Source organism: Bombina bombina, chromosome 3, assembly GCF_027579735.1.
Source record: "Bombina bombina isolate aBomBom1 chromosome 3, aBomBom1.pri, whole genome shotgun sequence".
Lineage (NCBI taxonomy): Eukaryota > Metazoa > Chordata > Amphibia > Anura > Bombinatoridae > Bombina > Bombina bombina.
This window is the reverse complement of record NC_069501.1, coordinates 103092983-103114359: the sequence shown is the minus strand read 5'-3', so window position 1 is coordinate 103114359 and position 21377 is coordinate 103092983. Positions and strand designations below refer to the sequence as shown.

At 39.5% G+C, this 21377-nt stretch overlaps 1 protein-coding gene across 1 annotated transcript in view; it reads left to right on the top strand.

Moving 5' to 3' along the window:
* The window catches only part of MORC3 (MORC family CW-type zinc finger 3), a 340436-nt gene that overhangs the window by 67114 nt on the left and 251945 nt on the right, over positions 1–21377 (top strand). The window contains exons 3-4 of the mRNA XM_053705944.1: positions 11207–11339; positions 18706–18920. Of these exons, the coding sequence (XP_053561919.1) occupies positions 11207–11339; positions 18706–18920 (348 nt within the window). The remainder of the gene's footprint in view (positions 1–11206; positions 11340–18705; positions 18921–21377) is intronic.

Here is a 21377-nt window from a genome sequence, read left to right as displayed (position 1 = left end):
GTATCAGATAGTTAGTTAAAATTTCTCCTTATTTTTCATTTGAACATTTTTTGTTCTTTAAGGAAATTTTTCTGTTTATAGCTTTTAGGAGTCTCTTCCTCCTATTAACAATGTTAATAATTATTTTCAAATCTGGATTTTAACATTTTTGGTTTTGGGTTTCTTTCCTATTCAATATAATATCTGTATTATTTTCTAGAGAATGGTTATTCTGATTCCCTTTTGGGACTGTACTACTATGTCTATGGAAATTGATACTTGTTTTCAGGATTCTTTAGAATTTGAATATAACCTTAGTAGAGCATATTCACGTACTGTTTATATTTTTAGCTCAGCTTTATCTGTGGCTGACATTACTGTTCTCTCAACCTTTGTTGAACAGTTAACATAAGCAGTTTCAGATTCTTAAGTATATATCTGTTTTACTTTAGATATATACATTTAATTATGTTTACTATATCTATTATTATGATTTCAAATATATTTTATTATCTCTCTCTCTTGTTAGGACAATAATTTGTTTGATTTCTATTATTTCCACTATTTCTGGAGGTTTTGAGTTTTTTACTTTTAGTCCGGTGATGTAGATCAGTTGGTGAATGTCCTGACTACAAACGCTTGTTCTAGATCCAAGGATCATAGATTCATTTCCCGGCAGGGTTAATACAGCCCTTTGGCCTTTGAGGTCAATTTGTGTACCATTTATTTGGGTAATAATAACTACTGTTTTTATCAGCTGCTAATTTGGTTAATTCCGAGTGTAAGCACTGAAGAAGCGTTTTTTTTTTTTGTATCCTTCTGGGAGAAAAACGCTTTATAAATTACTAGTTATTAGAATGCATGAAGGTGCGGTTCTCAAACCAGTCCTTCTGGTGGGGGGCAGATTAAATTGTTTTTGGATGAACTAAGCCCAAATTCTATATTATTCTTAGGATTTGAATAGATTTTTAGAATGAGACCTCCTATGGGAAGAATCTTTCTTTCTCAGTACACTCTGTGAATTTTTTTTCAGGAGGGGTTATGCCAGTTCTTTTTTCAGGAAGAGGATTGGGGTTTCTATTCAATTCTATTCTTTGTCCCTAAGAATAAAGGTTTATTCAGTCCATTCTTGGATCTGAAAACTTTTTATTTTTTGTTAGCCTCAACTTTTAAGTTGGCGATTTAGAAGGACTATTATGCCTTTTTGTTAAGGTCATTTCATGTCCACATTTTTCAGGATGTTTATCCTCATATCTTATTTCATTCAGACCACTTGTGTATTCTGAGTTTTTCTTTTAAGCTTTTCCAATTTGTCGCTTTTTCATTGGGTTTAGTGACAACTTTATGAATCTTTTTAAAGTTTCTTGGTGCCCTTATTTCTGTCTTCAGACAGTAGGGTATTGTGGTGCTTCCTTATTTGGATGGTATCTTGGTATTAGCTTAAACTTTTCTTTTATTAAAGCCGGACAGATGGCTCAGCATGCTAATGCACTGTGGCTAAGCTTTGTAGAAACCTGAGGGTTGCAGGTTCGATTCCCGGCGAGGTCCATTTAGCCTTTCATCCTTTCCAAGGTTGATTAAATGAGCAGTGTCTTGAGTCCCTTACGGGTGATTAGACGCTCTTTACAAGTACCCAATACATACATATAAAAAGAGTAGTATTCAAATATATGGACTTTTCTTTTTGTGGAATCCCTAATGAATCAACTAAGTTTTGTTTCTTCAAGACATGGTTAGAGGATTTAATTTACCAAAGAGTTTTGTGATTCCTCAGACAAGGGTCACTTCTTTTTGGGTTTCTAGATGGATTCTGTGTTCATGTTTTTGCCTTTTATCAGACATAAGTCAATTGTAAGGGGCGTTAGCCTGTCTAACAGTCTAGAACATTTCTTTCAGTGGCTATGTGCATGAAAGTTTTAGGTTTCATAACTGCAGCATCGGGCGTGGTTCCCTTTGCTCGTTTTTAAGTATGCTTTGCATACTGAATCAATGATACAGGGATTGTTTTTAGATATCACAGTTGATATTTTTAAATCCTAACACTCTACTCTCTCTGTTTTGGTGATTAGTCTATCATAATTTTATTCAGGGGGCCTCCTTTTGTTCGTCCTTCCTGGACTGTATTCTTAATGGATACAAGTCTTACAGGTTGGGGAGCAGTCTGAGGGTCTTTTGACAGCACAAGGGGTTTGGAAACTTCAAGAGGCGAGGTTTCCAATCGATATTTTAGAACTCTTTGCTATTTTTTCAGAGCTCTTTCAGGCCTGGCCTCTTTTAGGAGAGAACTTTTTCATTTTTTGATTTCAGACAGATAATATCACAAATGTTGCATATGTTAATCAACAATAGGGACTCGTAGTTCCTTAGCAATTAAGAAGTATCTTGAATACGTTCTTAGAATCTCCTGTCTATTTTCTACGATTTAGACATTTGGGAGGTGGATTATCTCAATTTCCCAGGTACCTTTTCAGATTCAGGGTTCCTCAGGTGGAGATGGTGGATGCATTATCAGTGTCTTGGTTTTGCAACCTGTCTACATCTTTCTGCCTCCGTTTTTTTTTTCTTCCAAAGGTGATGTCCAAGATCATATTGGAAGAGTGTCATGTGTTTCTAATAGCATCAGCATGGCCTCACAAGTTTGGTATGTGGATCTTGTTTGGATGTCCAGTTGCCATCCTTGGCCGCTTTCTCTTTGGCCAGCCCTCTTGTTTTAGGGGCTATTTTTCCCTCGGGATCTCAAATTACTTATTCGGGGGTATGGAACTTGCTTAGTGTTTAGTCATCAAGGTTTCTCTGACTCAGTTTTTATCGCTATGTTGCAGGCTTATAAGTCTGTTTCAAGGAACATGTATTATCAGGTTTGGAAAACCTATATTTTATAATGTTGTTCTCATACATTCTCTTCGTATTCTTTTAGAATTCCTAGGATTTTATAGTTTTTCAAGATGGTTTGGATAAGTTTGTCTGTATTTTTGCAGGGACAAATCTATGTTCTTTCTGTTTTATTTTAAAGAAAGCTTGTTTAAAGGGACACTGAACCCAATCTTTTTCTTTCGTGATTCAGATAGAGCATGACATTTTAAGCAACTTTCTAATTTACTCCTATTATCAATTTTTCTTTATTCTCTTGGTATCTTTATTTGAAATGCAAGAATGTAAGTTTAGATGCCGGCCCATTTTTGGTGAACAACCTGGGTTGTCCTTGCTGACTGGTGGATAAATTCATCCACCAATCAAAAAGTGCTATCCAGAGTGCTGAACTAAGAAAAAAGCTTAGATGCTTTCTTTTTCAAATAAAGATAGCAAGAGAACGAAGAAAAATTGATAATAGTAGTAAATTAGAAAGTTGATTAAATTTGCTTGCTCTATCTGAATCACAAAAGAAAAAAATTGGGTTCAGTGTCCCTTTAACCTTCCTGATATTTACTGTTTTGTTCAGGCTTTGGTTGGTTTCAAGCCTGTTCATTTATTAATTTCTCCTTTTCTGGAGTCTTATTTGGTTTAAAGATTTTACAGGCTCTTTTCTTTTGAGCCTATATTTTCTTTGAAGATTATCTACTTTCTTGGAAAGTGTTGCTTCTTTTGGCTATATCTAGTCTGCTACAAGAGTTTCTGATTTATCAGCTCTCTCTTGTTAGTCTCCTTATCTGATTTCTCTTGTTAAGTGTATTCAGTCCACGGATCATCCATTACTTATGGGATATATTCCCTTCCCAACAGGAAGTTGCAAGAGGATCACCCAAAGCAGAGCTGCGATATAGCTCCTCCCCTCCACGTCATACCCAGTCATTCTCTTGCAACACTCAACATAGTAGGAAGGTGTGAGAGGAGTGTGGAGTTTTTATACTTAATTATTTCTTCAATCAAAAGTTTGTTATTTTAATTGGCACCGGAGTGTGCTGTTTTTTCTCTCAGGCAGTATTTAGAAGAAGAATCTGCCTGCGTTTTCTATGATCTTAGCAGAAGTAACTAAGATCCACTGGCTGTTCTCGCACTTTCTGAGGAGTGGGGTAACTTCAGAAAGGGAATAGCATGCGGGGTTCCCTGCAGATGAGGTATGTGCAGTAAAATATTTTTCTAAGGAATGGAATTGACTAAGAAAATACTGCTGATACCGATGTAATGTAAGTACAGCCTTAAATGCAGTAGTAGTGACTGGTATCGGGCTGATGAATGTATGTGCAGTAAGTAATTTTCTAAGGAATGGAATTTGACTAAGAAAATGCTGTTAATACTGAAGTAATATATGAGCCTTAACTGCAGTAGAAGCGACTGGTAGCAGGCTTATTGATAACACTACATAACTTTTAAAATGTATGTTTAAAACGTTTACTGGCATGTTATTCATTTTTGTGAGGTACTTTGGTGATAAATCTTTTGGGGCATGATTTTTTCCACATGGCTGACGTATATTTCTGCATAGAAAAGGTTAACTGAGTTTTCCCACTGTTGTAATATGAGTGGGAGGGGCCTATTTTAGTGCTTTTTTGCGCAGTAAAAATTCAGTCAGTCTTCCTGCTTCTTCCTCCTTGATCCAGGACGTCTCTAGAGAGCTCAGGGGTCTTCAAAATTCATTTTGAGGGAGGTAATCAGTCACAGCAGACCTGTGACAGTGTGTTTGACTGTGATAAAAACGTTAATTGTTAAATTGATTATCCGTTTTGGGTATTAAGGGATTAATCATCCATTTGCTAGTGGGTGCAATACTTTGCTAACTTAATACATTTACTGTGAAAATTTGGTTGCTATAACTGTGACAGTTTTTTTGTGCTTCTTAAAGGCGCAGTAGCGTTTTTTTTTTATATTGCTTGTAAACTTATTTGAAAGGATTTTCCAAGCTTGCTAGTCTCATTGCTAGTCTGTTTAAACATGTCTGACACAGATGAATCTGTTTGTTCACTATGTTTGAAGGCCAATGTGGAGCCCCATAGAAATATGTGTACTAAATGTATTGATTATCGCTTTAAATAAAAGTCAGTCTTTATCTGTAAAGAAATTATCACCAGACAACGAGGGGGAAGTTATGCCGACTAACTCTCCTCACGTGTCAGTACCTTCGCCTCCCGCTCAGGAGGCACGTGATATTGTGGCGCCAAGTACATCAGAGAGGCCCTTACAAATCACTTTGCAAGACATGGCTGCTGTTATGACAGAGGTATTATCTAAATTGCAAGAATTAAGAGGCAAGCGCGATAGCTCTGGGTTAAGGACAGAGCGCGCTGATGATGTGAGAGCCATGTCCGATACTGCGTCACAATTTGCAGAACATGAGGACGGAGAGCTTCATTCTGTGGGTGACGGATCTGATCCAGGGAGACCGGATTCAGAGATTTCTAATTTTAAATTTAAGCTTGAGAACCTCCGTGCATTGTTAGGGGAGGTATTAGCGGCTCTGAATGATTGTAACACGGTTGCAATTCCAGAGAAATTATGTAGGCTGGATAGATACTATGCGGTGCCGGTGTGTACTGACGTTTTTCCTATACCTAAAAGGTTTACAGAGATTATTAGCAAGGAGTGGGATAGACCCGGTGTGCCCTTTTCCCCTCCTCCGATATTTAGGAAAATGTTTCCAATAGATGTCACCACACGAGACTTATGGCAGACAGTCCCTAAGGTGGAGGGAGCAGTTTCTACTTTAGCTAAACGTACCACTCTCCCGGTGGAGGATAGTTGTGCTTTTTAGGATCCAATGGATAAAAAATTAGGTTACCTTAAGAAAATGTTTGTTCAACAAGGTTTTATCTTACAGCCCCTTGCATGCATTGCGCCTGTCACTGCTGCTGCGGCATTCTGGTTTGAGTCTCTGGAAGAGGCCATTCGCACAGCTCCATTGGATGAGATTATGGACAAGCTTAAAGCACTTAAGCTAGCTAACAAATTTGTTTCTGATGCCGTTGTACATTTAACCAGACTAACGGCTAAGAACTCCAGATTCGCCATCCAGGCGCGCAGAGCGCTATGGCTTAAATCCTGGTCAGCTGACGTGACTTCTAAATCTAAATTGCTTAATATTCCTTTCAAAGGGCAGACCTTATTCGGGCCCGGCTTGAAAGAAATTATTGCTGACATTACTGGAGGTAAGGGTCATACTCTTCCTCAGGACAAGGCCAAATCAAAGGCCAAGCAGTCTAATTTTCGTGCCTTTCGTAACTTCAAGGCAGGAGCAGCATCATCTTCCTCCGCTCCAAAACAGGAAGGAACTGTTGCTCGTTACAGACAGGGCTGGAAAGCTAACCAGTCCTGGAACAAGGGCAAGCAGGCCAGAAAACCTACTTCTGCCCCTAAGACAGCATGAAGAGAGGGCACCCTATCCGGAAACGGATCCTACCCATGATCCAAGAGGGTCAATACATGACCACAGTGGACTTAAAGAATGCCTACCTTCACATACCGATTCACAAAGATCATTATCGTTACCTAAGATTTGCCTTTCTAGACGGGCATTACGAGTTTGTAGCTCTTCCCTTCGGGTTAGCTACGGCCCCGAGAATTTTTACAAAGGTTCTGGGCTCACTTCTGGCGGTGCTAAGACCGCGAGGCATAGCGGTGGCTCCGTACCTAGACGACATTCTGATACAAGCGTCAAGTTTTCAAATTGCCAAGTCTCATACAGAGATAGTTCTGGCATTTATGAGGTTGCATGGGTGGAAGGTGAACGTGGAAAAGAGTTCTCTATTACCACTCACAAGAGTTCCCTTCCTGGGGACTCTTATAGATTCTATAGAGATGAAGATTTACCTGACGGAGTCCAGGTTATCAAAGCTTCTGAATGCTTGCCGTGTCCTTCATTCCATTCCACGCCCGTCAGTAGCTCAGTGCATGGAAGTAATCGGCTTAATGGTAGCGGCAATGGACATAGTACCATTTGCGCGCCTGCATCTCAGACCACTGCAATTATGCATGCTAAGTCAGTGGAATGGGGATTACTCAGATTTGTCCCCTCTACTAAATCTGGATCAAGAGACCAGAGATTCTCTTCTCTGGTGGCTTTCTCGGGTCCATCTGTCCAAGGGGATGACCTTTCGCAGGCCAGATTAGACGATTGTAACAACAGATGCCAGCCTTCTAGGTTGGGGTGCAGTCTGGAACTCCCTGAAGGCTCAGGGATTATGGACTCAGGAGGAGAAACTCCTCCCAATAAATATTCTGGAGTTGAGAGCAATATTCAATGCTCTTCTAGCTTGGCCTCAGTTAGCAACACTGAGGTTCATCAGATTTCAGTCTGACAACATCACGACTGTGGCTTACATCAACCATCAAGGAGGAACCAGGAGTTCCTTAGGGATGTTAGAAGTCTCAAAGATAATTCGCTGGGCAGAGTCTCACTCTTGCCACCTGTCGGTGATCTACATCCCAGGCGTGGAGAACTGGGAGGCGGACTTTCTAAGTCGCCAGACTTTTCATCTGGGGGAGTGGGAACTTCATCCGGAGGTCTTCGCTCAACTGATTCATTGTTGGGGCAAACCAGAACTGGATCTCATGGCGTCTCGCCAGAACGCCAAGCTTCCTTGTTACGGATCCAGGTCCAGGGACCCGGGAGCGGCGCTGATAGATGCTCTAGCAGCCCCTTGGGTTTTCAACATGGCTTATGTGTTTCCACCATTTCCGCTGCTACCTCGACTGATTGCCAAGATCAGACAAGAGAGAGCATCGGTGATTCTGATAGCACCTGCGTGGCCACGCAGGACCTGGTATGCAGACCTAGTGGACATGTCGTCCTGTCCACCATGGTCTCTGCCTCTGAGACAGGACCTTCTCATTCAGGGTCCTTTCCATCATCCAAATCTAATTTCTCTGAGGCTGACTGCATGGAGATTGAACGCTTGATCCTATCAAAGCGTGGCTTCTCGGAGTCGGTTATTGATACCTTAATACAGGCTCGGAAACCTGTTACCAGAAAAATTTACCATAAAATATGGCGTAAATATTTATATTGGTGGGAATCCAAGAGTTACTCATGGAGTAAGGTTAGGATTCCTAGGATATTGTCTTTTCTACAAGAGGGTTTAGAAAAGGGCTTATCTGCTAGTTCGTTAAAGGGTCAGATTTCTGCCCTGTCTATTCTTTTACACAAACGTCTGTCAGAAGTTCCAGACGTCCAGGCCTTTTGTCAGGCTTTGGCTAGGATTAAGCCTGTGTTTAAGACTGTTGCTCCTCCGTGGAGCTTAAACTTGGTTCTTAAAGTTCTTCAAGGGGTTCCGTTTGAACCCCTTCATTCCATTGATATTAAGCTTTTATCTTGGAATGTTCTGTTTTTGACGGCTATTTCCTCGGCTCGAAGAGTCTCTGAGTTATCTGCCTTACATTGTGATTCTCCTTACCTGATTTTCCATTCAGACAAGGTAGTTCTGCGTACTAAACCTGGATTTTTACCTAAGGTAGTTTCTAACAGGAATATCAATCAGGAGATTGTTGTTCCATCATTATGTCCTAATCCTTCTTCAAAGAAGGAACGACTTTTGCATAATCTGGACTTAGTCCGTGCCCTGAAGTTCTATTTACAGGCAACTAAAGATTTTCGTCAAACTTCTTCCCTGTTTGTCGTATACTCTGGACAGAGGAGTGGTCAAAAAGCTTCGGCAACCTCTCTCTCTTTTTGGCTTCGTAGCATAATACGTTTAGCCTATGAGACTGCTGGACAGCAGCCCCCTGAAAGAATTACAGCTCATTCCACTAGAGCTGTGGCTTCCACCTGGGCCTTTAAGAATGAGGCCTCTGTTGAACAGATTTGCAAGGCTGCAACTTGGTCTTCGCTTCACACTTTTTCAAAATTTTACAAATTTGACACTTTTGCTTCTTCAGAGCCTGTTTTTGGGAGAAAGGTTCTACAGGCAGTGGTTCCTTCCGTTTAAGTTCCTGCCTTGTCCCTCCCATCATCCGTGTACTTTAGCTTTGGTATTGGTATCCCATAAGTAATGGATGATCCGTGGACTGAATACACTTAACAAGAGAAAACATAATTTATGCTTACCTGATAAATGTATTTCTTTTGTAGTGTATTTAGTCCACGGCCCGCCCTGTCTTTTTTAAGGCAGATCTAAATTTTAATTAGAACTCCAGTCACCACTGCTCCCTATGGTTTCTCCTTTCTTGTCTTGTTTCGGTCGAATGACTGGATATGACATGGAGGGGAGGAGCTATATGGCAGCTCTGCTTTGGGTGATCCTCTTGCAACTTCCTGTTAGGAAGGGAATATATCCCATAAGTAATGGATGATCCGTGGACTGAATACACTACAAGAGAAATAAATTTATCAGGTAAGCATAAATTATGTTTTTTTCATGTAGATAAGTTGTTTTGTGGACTTCTTTTTTTCTAAGGTTGTGAAGACTTCTTTGTGTCCTAATCCTAAAGAATTCTTTGAGAGTTCTTTACATCCTTTGGATGTGGCAAGAGCTTTATAATTCTATATCAAGGTTACTAGGATTTCAGAAGACTTCTAGTCTATTTGCTATTTTTCTGGTTCCAGAAAAGGTTAGGAAACCTCTGCCATTTCTTTGGCATCCTGATTAAAGCTTTTGTTTTACAAAGCTTATTTTGAGGCAGTGCAGGCTCCGCCTCAGAGATTTGCAGCTCATTCTACTAAGTTAATTCACCATTTTTTGGGCTTTTTTAGAATGAAGCTTAGTGTTAGGCGTTATTTTGAGAGGGGGGGGGTGTCAGTTAGCACTTAGCAGTATTCTACACCATTACCTGGAACTGAATGGGTTACCTGACGAGATATCTCAGGAACAGAAATCAGACATGCTGCCAGGAAAAATCTAATCACTGTTCTGTTTATTATAAAGCGCAACATACTTTTTATAGAAAATGGTTACAGCATATAGGGTTAAACAATGACGTACTCATAGTTACATCATCTTACACAGTATTTCTTATAACAAAAGAAGCTTATTAAAATATAATTGAGCAAAAAGGAGTAATTTTCACAAGCGGGCAGTGTTAGTTATAAGTATATCTGGGTGCATCGCCCAGCACAAACAAGGCCATTGGACAAATTATGGAGATAACGGTGCATCCAGGCGCATCGCCAGGGACATTTACAAGGCCATTCTTTATATACAAGTATTCCTAACATCCGCATATTTCTTCACAACATAATAAGCTGTTATAATAAACTATAAGAAACCATTCTTAACAAAATGGATGACTAAAGACAAAATGGCATCAGTATTGCTAAATATATTCTAACACTTAGGTTGATCAAATTTGCAAATCAGTAATTTGGTCTTCTTTGCATACTTTTACTGTTTTTACCATTTTTATGTATTTGCTTCTTCTGAAGCAGTCTTTGGTAGAAAAGTTCTTCAGGCAGCTGTTTCGGTTTGATTCTACTGCTTTTGATTTAAGTTTTTTGAGAAAAACTTAATTATTTTGTGAATTTAATTTCTCAGTGGAAATAGCTTTTATTTTATCCCTCCCTCTCTAGTGACTCTTCTGTGGTCTCCCACATCTTGGGTATTTCTATCCCATACGTCACTAGCTCATGGACTCTTGCCAATTACATGAAAGAAAACATAATTTATGTAAGAATTTACCTGATGATAAATTAATTTCTTTCATATTGGCAAGAGTCCATGAGGCCCACCCTTTTTATGGTGGTTATGATTTTTGTATAAAAGCACAATTATTTTTCAAGTTCCTCTTTTTTGTATGCTTTTTTTTACTCATTTTATCATCCACTACTTGGCTATTCGTTAAACTGAATTGTGGGTGTGGTGAGGGGTGTATTTATAGGCATTTTGAGGTTTGGGTAACTTTGCCCCCTCCTGGTAGGAATGTATATCCTATACGTCACTACCTCATGGACTCTTGCCAATATTAAAGGAATTTATCAGGTAAGTTCTTACATAAATTATGTTTTTCTCTTGTGAAAGTAAAACACACTAAGACCTGGATTTGCACTGATCACAAGAATAAAGACAGCTTGTGCCGCCTCCTACCCGATTAGTTATGGAACAGTGTGCACAAATGCACATATCTCATTTTTATGTTCTTTAAATACTTTGCTGTTGTGCCAACATGAATTTCCTAATCAGAAATAAGTTTCTAAAAGGCTCACCTATATCCATCTATGTTCAGAAGTTATGCAGTTAGATGTTTTGTGGAAAATATAGTGATTTTTAACCAAAAGTTCTCCATATGCTTAATTTCTTGTTTCTCAACCTCATTTTAACTTTCATATTGCAATTTAAAACTCTAAAATCTCGTTCCTCTATTTTAGATAATGCCTATGACCCAGATGTTAATGCTAAGCAAATCTGGATCGACAAAACACTGATGAAAGGTGAAATATGTCTGACATTTACGGACAATGGCAACGGTATGAATCAAGAAAAGCTACATAAGATGCTCAGGTAGGTAGAGTTTCATTGCTGTGAAGTTAAAGGGACCCAAACACCTTGTAGTAAATGAACATACCAATTCAGTGTGAAAACTTTATGAATAAACACACACTTTGGTGCATTTGTTTTTTTATGGGCCAAACTCCCCTCGCCACTTTTTTTGTCATACATAAGGACATCTCTGCAGTATTTCTGTAAGACAGACTCAATATCCCCAGCACAATCCTATTTCCAGATAGGTAACTGGGAGTAGCAAGCATTCAGTCTCACTGCTGCAGTGATCTTTGTGACATCTACATTTAGAGGCAGGTCCTGCTGTCCAAATTCTCAGCTTTTCCACAAATTGTGGGGGTAGTTGAGGCAAATAATTATCTCTAAAGAAAACGTAAACAGAGCAAAAAAATTACATCCAGTGAAGCTCTATTCCACAAATATTAGCTGCTATATAATAACTACAACAAATTCACATTATTCAGATTTCTATCTTATGTTAGTGGAAGTCACATTGTTCTAACTAAATGTCCAGAGTGAAGTATTGGTTTAATTCAGTGGATATGGATAGTTGAACTGGTTGATTCCATTTTTAAAAGTAATTGAGATTCGAGGAGTAGTGAAGCTAGGTTGCTATTCACAGTAAATAGAAAGGTCATAGGTCTGGTATGAAGAGGTAGATACAGATATTAAATCACTCAGTACATTAGGATTACTGGAGAGGATGCGTATTTAAAATGGGAATGAGATGTTGCAGAGGGAGAAGTAAGGCACATTTTAGCTAGATTAAAGGAAGAACACAAGGATATTGTGTCACAAGTACAGCAGGAGTTGAGCATAATGAAGCCATTTGTTTGTGCAATGGATGTGCTTTCTGCAGTGTTGGCTTCAGAAACCAAAGGTTGAGGTAAAGTGTATGGTGACAGGGTATGCTTACATGTATGTTGTGCATAAGCCTTTAAAAAGCGTTCATGCAAAACGAAGCAGAAAAACATGGCGGTAGTTTTAGAGGGAGGCTGTTTTAAGAGCACATTTTTAGGATCAGTTTGACTAAAGCATATCTTAGAGATATTGCTGTTATAAAACCTCTGTATCAGATTTGCTTTATTCTCTTGGTATTCTTTGTTGAAGACTAAACCTATGTTGGCTGATAGGAGCTTAGGAGCATGCACGTGTCTATAGAAGTCTGTCAGTGGTGTTTGTAACTATGTTTAACATTGCTGTAAACAATGCTGCCATGTGGCTTAAAAAATGTGCATGCTCCTGAGCTCAATTAGGATTATGCTTTAAGAAAGGATACCAAGAGAACTAAGCTAAATTGATAATAGAAGTAAATTGGAAAGTTGTTTAAAGTGTCATGCTCTATCCAACCAATTTAAGTATAATTTTGACTTTACTGTCCCTTTTAAGATACATTATAATCAATTATAAGGTTATTCATTCTAAAATAAGGGATTCGTTTTTAACTATGTAGCCTGAGGCTGTTTATTTATGACTGCAATGTTTATTTTTTTGGCAAATTACTTCCATGAATCCATTAACAATATCATGTTTCTGGAAGATTACACTGGGTATTTAGATGATATTATCACATATTTATGTGACTTTGTTTCTGTAGAAATAACGCCTCTTCTTCACAGCAAAAAAGTTATAAAATACACAGAGTTGAGACATAGACGTTAAAGCAGGGGTTTACAAACCTGTCCTCAGTCTTCACTAACAGGCCACATTTTCAGGATATCTGAACTGGAGCACAGGGGAAATAATCTGCTGATTAGTTATTTTACCTGCCCAAATGTAATCCTGAAAATCTGGCCTTTTAGTGAGGCTTGAGGACAGGTTTGAAAACCACTTAAAGGGACATAAACCCAAAATGTTCATTTCATTATTCATATAGGGCATACAGTTTTAAACAACTTTCCAATATACTTTCCATCTAAAGGGGAGGAGAGTCCACAGCTTCATTCATTACTTGTGGGAATTAAGAACTTGGCCACCAGGAGGAGGCAGAGACACCCCAACCAAAGACTTAATTACCTCCCCTACTCCCCTCATCCCCCAGTCATTCTTTGCCTTTTGTCACAGGAGGTTGCAGAGAGGTGCTGAAAATCGGAGGTCTTTTATGAGGGTTGCTACCTTTCGCTATGGGAGAGGAGTTTAAGTAGCCCTTCAAGTTTCTCGGTTGAGGGCCTGGGTGAACATTTAGAGTACGGAGATGCAGAGGGAGCTTCCCTTTGTGACACCATCCCGACTCATAGTAACAGCTCCTACAGCAATCAGCGTTGACGAGTTTCTCAGATTGCATTCTTCTCTCAAGTCCATGTCAGTAGCGCAGCTACCACCTGTTACACTTGAAGGGCCGTGTTCCTGTTCCACGGCATAGATTCTGGTAAGATCGTTTCATATTTTTTATATCATGATAACACAGATGACAGGGCCACAGTGTGGCGCCTTTTATCTTTATAGAATCTAGGGTTATTATTCCTATATGGGGATTATTGAACGGGGGGGGGGGTATATACATAAGTTTATTGTGTTATGTGCAAGGACGCGGCTCTGGCATTTTTGTGGAACTGACAGGTTCTCTTTCAAGAGTTTCTGCTGTCTTTTTTTGGCGCGTTTTCTCCTCGGCAGGGGCTGTCCTGCTTAGACATCCTTGTGACCGGGTCGGGCCTCTTCACTTCTGGTCTGATCTGCTACGGAGGAGATCAACGGTTTCTGCATTCCGGGTCATAGGAGATGGTGAGTGCCCCGGCCATTGGTGGTTATAATGGTGCCTGTCTTATCTTTTTCTAAAAGCTATGGAGGAGTCTGACGCGTTAGAGGGTACTCCCTCTTTAAGTCTCATACCTGTGTTTATTGTGAGGTTTTGGTAGACCTGCCTGTGCAACTGTGTTCCACATGCCTTGAGATGGCTACGACTTCCAAACATAAGAGAATGTCTAGCACTACTGAGCCGTTCACCTCTGAGGGGGTCACCGTCCCATGAGGTGCGTTCCCTAACGGCGTCACCTATCCCACATACAGCGCCCCAGGGTCCGACTGTTACCCCTTCGGGGGAGATTGCTTGGCTGCCTGATTTTGCGGATCAGCTTGAAGTGGTAGTCGCTAAGGTGATCCATGCTTTGCTGCGTTCTGCTAAGCGCAAGCGTAGGGCTTTTCATAGCAGCACGTCCCAGGATTTGTCTCTGTCAGATGCCCTGGAGGGGTGGTACGATGACGAGGCCCATTTCGATGCATCGTAAGGGGCCCTTTCGGGTTCGGAGTCCATGTCATCTAAACCTCTGGTAGAGGAGGAGCCTGGTTTTAGGTTTAAGATGGAGAACTTGTTTCTTACTAAAGCAGGTACTGGCTACTTTAGAGGTTCTGGAACCGAAGCTTCCAGAAGAGCCCTCCATTCTTAAATTAGATAAGGTCTACGAGGACAGGGTGGTTTCCCAGACATTCTCAGTTCCTGTCAAGATGGCAAACATTATAAAGAACGAGTGGGAGCGGTTAGATTCTTCCTTTTCCCCCCTCTTCTCATTTTAAAAAGCTTTTCCCCATCCCGGAGGCCCAGCTGGAGTTGTGGCCATCTCCATGCTCGCTAAGTGCAAGACGATTCCTTTAGAGGATAGTTCTTCGTTCAAGGAGCCTATGGATAAAAAGTTGGATAACATGTTACGAGTCTCTTCTTCGAATAAATATTCTGGAGCTTCAAGCAATCTACAATGCTTTGAAGTCGTGGCCTCGTCTGGGGGACTTCAGCTTTATCAGGTTTCAGGCGGACAATATTACCTCGGTGGCTTACATCAACCACCAGGGGGGGCATGAGGAGCTCCCTGGCAAGGAGGGAGGTGTCTCGGATCCTTGAGTGGGCGGAGACCCACAACTTTACGCTCTCTGCGATCCACATCCAGGGTGTGGACAATTGGGAAGCGGATTTTCTCAGCAGGTAGACTTTTCATCCGGGGGAATGGTCTCTTCATCCCAAAGTGTTTAGGGAGATCTGTCTCAGATGGGGGACGCTGGAGATCGATCTCATGGCGTCGAGGTTGAGTGACCCCCAGGCAGAGCTAATTGACGCATTGGCGATGCCTTGGGGTTCGGTCTAGTATACATATTTCCTCCGTTACTGCTTCTTCCTCGTGTAGTTGCTTGTATAAAGTGCGAGAGAGCGTCCTCCATTCTGATTGCTCCTTCGTGGCCGAGGACAACGTGGTTTGCGGATCTATTGGGGATGTCATCCTCTATGCCGTGGAGGTTACCCTGTCGCAGGGATCTGCTGGAGCAGGGTCCTTTTCAACATCAAAATCTAGATTCTCTGAGGCTGACTGCATGGAGATTGAACGCTTAGTCTTGGCAAAAAGGGGTTTCTCTGAGAATGTGATTGACACTCTAGTTCAGGCAAGAAAGCCGGTCACTCATCTCATCTATCATAAGGTGTGGAGGACTTACTTGTCCTGGTGTGAGAGTCATGGCTACCCTTGGCACAAGGTGAGGGTATCAAGGATTTTGTCCTTTCTCCAAGAGGGTTTGGAGAAGGGTCTCACCCCTAGTTCCCTAAAAGGTCAAATTCTGCTTTATCTGTTCTGTTGCATAGGAGGCTCGTTGATCTCCCTGACGTCAAATCTTTTGTTCAGACCCTGTCTCAAATCAGGCCTGATTTTAGGCAGGCTGCTCCCCCTTGGAGCTTAAACTTGGAGCTTAAGGTCTTACAGAGGGTTCCGTTTGAGCCTATGCATTCTCTTGACATAAAGGATCTCTCATGGAAGGTTCTCTTTCTGGCAGCCTTGCAATATGATCCCCCTTATCTGGTGTTGCATGCGGATAAGGCTGTTCTTCGCACAGGTTTGGGATTTCTCCCCAAGGTGGTGTCTAACCGTAACATCAATCAGGAGATAGTTGTTCCTTCTTTATGTCCTAGCCCTTCTTCTCCCAAGGAGAGGTTACTTCGTAATATGGATGTGGTTTGTGCTTTGAAGTTCGATCTTCAGGCCACAAGGGATTTCAGACAATCTAAATCACTTTTTGTCGTATATTCAGGGAAGTGCAGGGGTCAGAGGGCTTCTGCTACTTCTTTGTGCTTTTGGGTGAGAAGATTGATCCGCTTGGACTATGAGACAGCGGGACATAAGCCTCTTCAGAGAATCACGGCTCATTCAACTAGAGCGGTGGCTTTGTCTTGGGTCTTCAAAAATGAGGCTTCTATGGAGCAGATTTGCAAGGCGTCTACCTGGTCCTCCTTGCATACCTTCACTAAGTTTTTACAATTTTTACGTTTTTGTTTCTGTGGAAGCTGTTTTTGGGAGAAAGGTTCTACAGGCTGTGGTACCCTCAGATTAAAGGTCTGCCTTTTACCCTCCCGGTTTCATTCAGTGTCCTCTAAAAGCTTGAGTATATGTTCCCACAAGTAATGAATGAAGCCGTGGACTCTCCTTCCCTTTAGATGGAAAACATAAATTATGCTTACCTGATAATTTTATTTCCATTGTGGGGAGTAGAGTCCATGGCCCCCCACCCGTTTCTCCGATGGGCGTACCTAAATTTAATATATTCTTCTGGCACCATTTGTACCCTGATATTTCTCCTACTGTTCCTTGTTCCCTTCGGCAGAATGACTGGGGGATGAGGGAAGTGGGGGAGGTATTTAATCCTTTGGCTGGGGTGTCTTAGCCTTCTCTTGGCAGCCAGGTTCTTAATTCCTACAACAAATGAATGAAGCTGTGGACTCTCCTCCCCACGATGGAAACAAAATTATAAGGTAAGCATAATTTATGTTTTTATCAAATTTGCTTTGTTCTATTGGTATAATTTAAAGGAGCAGAAATATACTACTGGGAGCTAGCTGAACACATCGGGTGAGCCAATTTCAAAAGGCTCACCCGCATCAAGCTCACAGTAGTGTATTGCATTAAAAATTGTTTAAAAATTGCTGGCAAGTATTTTAAAGTCTTCAAAAATAAGGAAAATTAGTTACAAAGCTGTACTGTCTAGAGCTGCTAAATCTACCCCCCTTATCAGTGTTTAGACAGAGGAATTGTATTTCAATTGAGTTCACAGCTTCTAGGCATGCTCCAGCAGATAATCCCTATCCACTTCTGCATTTTACCAAAACAAATAGCTACAACCATAAAAGAAAATGTATGGGGGTAGTTAGCTCTACAATTCAGAAACTAAAAAGAAAGTGTTAATGACGAGGCACTGCAGAATAATTTTGCAGGTAAAGTAATTAAAGAACATATCTTGTTTTGTCTCTATCCCAACTTGTTTTATGTCCCTTTAAGGTAATTATTTTTCTTTAGTTGAATAAAAATATTTACATTTTTAATGATTACTTTTCTCCTTCCAGTAAAGTACAGCTGAAAGGTTGGTCAAATATGAATGATTAACTTATTAAACTGGATTTAGTTCTGCTCCCAATATTTTTATAATTATATGTATTTCCAATGTTATATCACCAAGTCAATAATTTTCTGATATAAATGGAAAAATAATTCTTAAAATTAATATTTTTTATAGAAAACTATGATTTAAATAGTCTTACTGACTAGTGATTTAAATCAAATCCACCTTGAGTACGAGTGTGTAATGATTATATTCTGCATATGGTTTATGTGTGTAGGGAGGATAAATTAAATCTAATGTTCTCATTTTGTTTGTTATTAGATGGGGATGTGAAAGCAATAACTGGGATTGTGCAAAAAGTAGCCTTATAATTACAAAATAAATTGAGTTTGACAGACACAATTATTTCAAAAAAGTTCTTTGAATATTTCAGTACTCTGAAGCCCTGACATTAAAGGGACACTGAACCCAATTTTTTTTCTTTCATGATTCAGATAGAGCATGCAATTTAAAGCAACTTTTTAATTTACTCCTATTATCATTTTGTTGTTCATTCTCTTGCTATCTTTATTTGAAATGCAAGAATGTAAATTTAGAAGCCGGCCCATTTTTGGTTCAAAACCTGCGTTGTCCTTGCTGATTGGACAGCACCAATAAAGAAGTGCTGTCCAGTGAGCTGAATCAAAAATTGGATTGCTCCTTGGCTTAGATGCCTTCTTTTTCAAATAAAGATAGCAAGAGAATGAAGAAAAACTGATAATAGGAGTAAATTAGAAAATTGCTTAAAATTGCATGCTCTATCTGAATCATGAAATAAAAAATTTGGGTTTAGTGTCACTTTAAGTAATGCATGTAAATTTTTGCTCATACAGTTATAGAAATGTTATTTTTTTTTGTTTTGTTCTTTTTTGTTTTGTACCTTTTTGTTTATTTTTTTAAGATACTTTCACAAATAGCGCACATATATATCGCATTCATTTTGTAACATGACGGTGAATGTTTAAATACAGCTGATGTCGTAGTTCATTTATAAGTATAATTTTTTTTTTTAATTTTACAGTTTTGGATTTAGTGATAAGGTGGCAGTGAATGGTCATGTTCCTGTTGGACTTTATGGAAATGGATTTAAATCTGGATCAATGAGACTGGGAAGAGATACAATTGTGTTCACCAAAAATGACATTGGGATGTGTGTGGGAATGTTGTCACAGACGTATTTGGAGACAATAAAAGCAGAGCATGTTATTGTGCCAATAATATCATTCAACAAACAAAATATCCTTTTTGGTACTGAAATTTTATATATACAACATATGGCCTTTTGAGTATATTTCGTTTTTTTTAAATTGTTTCAAGCTATTGCCATTCGTGTTAAAAAAGTTATTGCTTTTTAATTGTACTCATTCTAATTCTTCACTCTTTTTTGTTTTATATTTATTGTATCATGCAAATATCCATTTCTTTCCTAAGATATGGCGAGTCCACGGCTTGAGTAATTACTCTTGGGAATATCACTCCTGGCCAGCAGGAGGAGGCACCACAGTTAAACTGCTAAGTATCACTCCCTTACCCGCAACCCCCAGTCATTCTCTTTGCCTTTGGTGCATGGAGGAGGTGAAGTTTAGGTGTTTGAAGATTTTTTTTTAATTTCATCTACAAGCAAATTTTGGGGTATAGCCGTATTCCATGTCATTCCTTGCAGTCGGGTAGTGGTGCCTTTAAAGCAGTTAGGAACTTGTAAAGAGGTACTTACTAAGTTTTCCTAACAATTGCTGCCCTAGTTTAGAAAGCCAGCGTTGGCTACTCTGTTCTTTCTTTTTCAAAAGTCTCTGTGAATAACTGTGTCTTCTCATACCTTGTAACTGTCTACATGCCAGACAGCGGGGCAGGTAAGTGCTTTTTCTTCCAGTTGGGGAGACCATGCACTAAACAAATTAAGACACTGCTTTTTTATTGGGACATAAATAATCCTGTTGTATGGGTTACACTGGGGCATGAAGCAGGCACTGTAGCATGTGTGAGACTAACATTTAAACTCTTTTAAAAAGAAAGGGTAAAATGTTTTTATTAGACTTTAGTTTCTGACACATATTTACTTGATAAAACAATACAAGTTTAAACTGAAAGCAAGACTGAATTTTCTATTTCAGCAGCTTATTCATTTCCCCTTTGCTTTGAAATAAAATGATGTAACATCATTACCAGGAAGCTATTTTTAGTTCCTCTCTGTGTTGCAGCAGTGATTTTGAGCTCAGCAGTTGCGGTCACATGACCGGCTTTACTTCATAACATTTCTGAGGGAAAAGTTGTTTTTTCTCTGTTTCTGTGTAATCTGGTCTTAATTGATAACGGTAAGGAACCTCAGTAATTGAGGTGTGGGGTTGCCTGAGGGGTATTTTAGAAGTTTATTTGATGTTTGTTAAATGTTTTTTCTTAACTTTTCTCACATAATGTTAGCTGGGGATCGATCCTAATTTGGGATAAAATTTAAAGTGATTTTTTTCCTTGGCTTATTTTAATTATTAAAATCTTTTAAACTTATCTGTACAAGTTTATTTACTGTTTCACAACATGTCTGATATGGAGCAAGAGCCTGCTTTTAATGAATTCATGCTTATGTTTAGATGCACAAATTGCAGCTCCTATGCATAAAATAATACCTCAGCTTTCTCCTGCTACGTCTCAAGCCTCAATGGCGTCACATGCAGTGCCCTGTGTGCCTCTATAACTCCTAGTGGAGTTTATTTAAAAGCAGAAATTACTGCCCATGTATCTTCAGCGGTATCTGCGTCATTAGCTGCCAATCCAAGATTTCAGGAAAAACGCAAGAAGAAATCAAGAAATTCAGAAAGTAAAATGCCTGTCCTCAGTTCTGCTTCCCAAGTTGCCCTTTCTTATAAGTCTGATGAGGAAGATACATTGTTTTTTTCTGAGGGTGAAATCTCAGATTCGGACAGTATAATTCCTTCTTCTAAAACTGAGGTGGTATCCTTCAGATTTATAGGGACACTGAACCCCAATTTTATCTTTTGTGATTCAGATAGAGCATGCAATTTTAAGCAACTTTCTAATTTACTCCTATTATCAAATGTTCTTCATTCCCTTGGAATTTTTATTTGAAAAGCAAGAATGTAAGTTTAGATGCCGGCCCATTTTTTATGAACAACCTGTGTTGTTCTTGCTGATTGGTTGATAAATTCATCCACCAATAAACAAGTGCTGTCTAGTGTACTGGACTTTCTTTTTCAAATAAAGATAACAAGAGAACAACTATAAATTGATAATAGGAGTAAATTAGAAAGTTGCTTAAAATTGCATGCTCTATCTATCTGAATCACGAAAGAAAAATATTGGTTTTAGTTTCCCTTTAAGCTTGAACACCTACGTGTATTGTTAAAGGAGGTTTTAGCTACTTTAGATGACTCTGATACCCCTGTCGTTGTCACTTCTAAGAAATCTAGTAAACTTAATAGTTTCTTTGATGAACCTTCCACTTCTGAGGTTTTTCCTGTGCCGGACCGTGCTAGGGAGATTATCTCACAGGAATGTCTCCCATTTTAAAAAAAAGTTACCTGTCGAGGACTCCATTAAAGACCCTTGATATACTGTACCCAAAGTTGAAGGGGCCATTTCCACTCTGGCTAAGAGAACCACTATTCCTATTGAGGATAGCTGCTCTTTTAAATATCCGATGGACAAAGAAGCTGGAGGCTTATTTGAAAAAGATTTATG